This window comes from Rhinopithecus bieti, unplaced genomic scaffold, assembly GCF_001698545.2.
Source record: "Rhinopithecus bieti isolate Rb0 unplaced genomic scaffold, ASM169854v2 scaffold_23276, whole genome shotgun sequence".
NCBI classification, from domain to species: Eukaryota; Metazoa; Chordata; class Mammalia; order Primates; family Cercopithecidae; genus Rhinopithecus; species Rhinopithecus bieti.
Window position 1 is genome coordinate 918,785 of NW_016810868.1, and position 2,415 is coordinate 921,199.

The window sequence follows — 2,415 nt, forward strand, 5'->3', positions numbered from 1 at the left end:
GGGATTTGCTGGACAAACCCCAGCACCTCGGCTCTGTCCCCGAAGATACCAGCTCAGAGCCTCCCATACCCACGAGATCCCAGCACCATGGGCTTGTCTCGCCCAACGGGTCCCAACTTGCTCAACAGTGGCCTTGTGCTCCAGGGAGGAGAGCTCGCCAACAGGCGTCTCTGAGGACAGTGACAACTGGCAGCCAGGCCAGTGCCCCTGTGTGCTGCAAGCTGAGGACAGTGACACCTGGCAGTCGGGTCACTGCCCCTACATGCTGCAAGCCAAGGACAGTGACACCTGGTAGCCAGGCCAGCGCCCCTGCATGCTATGAACTGTTGCCTTGCTTTGATGTCTCATCTGCTGGGAATGGCCCCAGCTCTGTGACTGCGACCATGGCATGTCCTGGGCCTCCTGGTGCACACGGGGAGGTGAGAGGTGCCCCCTGGAATCGCAGGACAAAAACAAAGCAGCTGACCTGTGTCTCAGGGACTGAACCCCGAGGGTGAGGGCTTTCTGCAAACCTCCCCCAGAAATTATACCAACCTCCTCTAGAAATTGTTATATCCTCCCCCAGAAATTATATCAACGAACCCCAAAAATTATTATATCATCCCCGGCTGCTGGTCACAGACAGGGCTGAGCAGTCCAGAGAGGCTGTGGTCCATAAAGCCCCAGGTACTGGCTCCACAGCATGAATGCCCGTGTCCATCTGAGCTGCATCCAACCCCAGGGCAGGCACAGAGACACTCCAGCCTCCACATTTACCAAAACGCCTTTTATTTACATAAGAGAAAATCTCACGTGTCCAGCTGGCCTCGTCACGGCCGCTGAAGGCGGCGCTGCTGGGCGAGGAGTGCTGGCTCCAAGCGTGAAACAAGGCCACAGGTGCACCTGGGCTTGTTCTGGCCACACCTGTGACCGGGGCTGCAGGGTGAGGTGGCTCCCTCCACACAGGCCCCAGGACACCCACCATGGCAGAGGCCAGGCTGCTGCCCCCACGCGGCCTCCACGGGGTCACGGGTCCATCTCCACAACCCCAAGGCAGTAAACAGTGTGCCTCACTTATGCCAGGCTGAGTCAATGAAGAGGCCCCGCCCTCCCCCTTGGAAAACAGGTGCTGTTTTCCTAAGCGAGGAAAACGGAAAATGAGCACACTTTCTGTGGCTGTGAAAGTACAAGGAGGGGCTGTGCCCTCGGAGCCACTGCATGGATGGCGGACAAGGTCTGGGACCCTGCTCCAAGGAGCAGGAAGCAGGGGCCATGACCACAGGACAGGCCCAACCACAGCCCCAGGAGGGACCGCCCTGTATAGCCAGGTCCGGGAGCCTCTTCTGGCTGAGCAGGGCCACGACTCAGCAGGGCCCCGGAACCCGAGCAGGCCTGGAGGACCCTCAGAGCGGGGCAGGGGCGGGCACGCTGGGGAGGGGCAGCTCCAGGGCCGGTGTCTCCGCAGCCTGCGCTGGGCTGGGCTTCCGGTGGTCCAGTTGTTCCAGCTTCTCGCCGAGCTGGGAGTAAAGCTCCTTCACTGCCTCTCCACTCTGCGGGAACCACACCATGGGGCAGGCGAGGCGCACGGGCAGGCGCAGGGGGTGCAGGGGTGGGTGCCCACCAACCACACACAGACACTGCAAGGGCAGCTTGGCACGCACACACGGGGCTGGCAGGGAACAGGCACCTTCACACAGCAGCCCCCCCGGGCACCCACCTGGCCTGTGGGCTCCAGGGCCTTCTGCAAGGCCTCCAGCTTAGACGGGGCCACCCTGGGGTGCAGGTGAATGAGAAGCCGCAGCGCGTGCCGGTGGACGTTCTCCTTCCTGGAAAAGGCCGTGCAGGGCTGGGGCGGGAGGCAGGCCCTGCTGTCTGCCCAGGCCAAGCCCGGATGCAGGTGGCCAAGGCCCCTGGAGACAGGACATGGCCAGTCTCTGGGACCCTCCCCAGCTGTGCCCAGGCACCCTGCAGGGCCACATGAGGGCCCTGGTGCCCAACACACCCACCTGCAGACCCTCTGCCCCAGGTGGGGAACAGCAGCCACCTCTCAGGCTGTGATGGACAAGAGCTGAGGACAGAGTGGGCCAGATGGTGCCCAGCAGGCCTACCTCGGAGAGGCAGTGAGGAAGAAGCCATCGAAGAGGCTGCTGCAGAAGTCCTCAAGGGCAAATTCGTCGGCCAGCAGCGCAAGGCTGCCCGTGAGCAGGTGGAGGAAGATGTCGCCAAAAGCCAAGTCGCCAAAGGTCTCCACTGCAGACACAGCAGGCATCAGCCCAGTGCCACCCACCCTGCCCACCCCAGAGGGCACTTTTGTCCTCAGAGACCTCAGAACCTACTTCTGGGGTGCTCACATGGGGTTCTTGGATGTTCTGAGGTGAGAAGCACAGGGTCTCAGCAGGTGAAGAGGCAGGTGGGAGGTGGACGGGGCGGGCGGGT

General features: G+C 62.4%; 1 protein-coding gene across 1 annotated transcript in view; it reads right to left on the bottom strand.

Moving 5' to 3' along the window:
* Positions 1 to 751: 751 nt before the first annotated feature.
* NELFB (negative elongation factor complex member B) overlaps positions 752 to 2,415 on the bottom strand; it is an 18,278-nt gene continuing 16,614 nt past the window's right edge. Inside the window, exons 11-13 of the mRNA XM_017893018.1 lie at positions 2,088 to 2,229; positions 1,697 to 1,805; positions 752 to 1,529 (exon numbers count right to left, since the gene is read on the bottom strand). Of these exons, the coding sequence (XP_017748507.1) occupies positions 1,383 to 1,529; positions 1,697 to 1,805; positions 2,088 to 2,229 (398 nt within the window). The 3' untranslated portion in view covers positions 752 to 1,382. The remainder of the gene's footprint in view (positions 1,530 to 1,696; positions 1,806 to 2,087; positions 2,230 to 2,415) is intronic.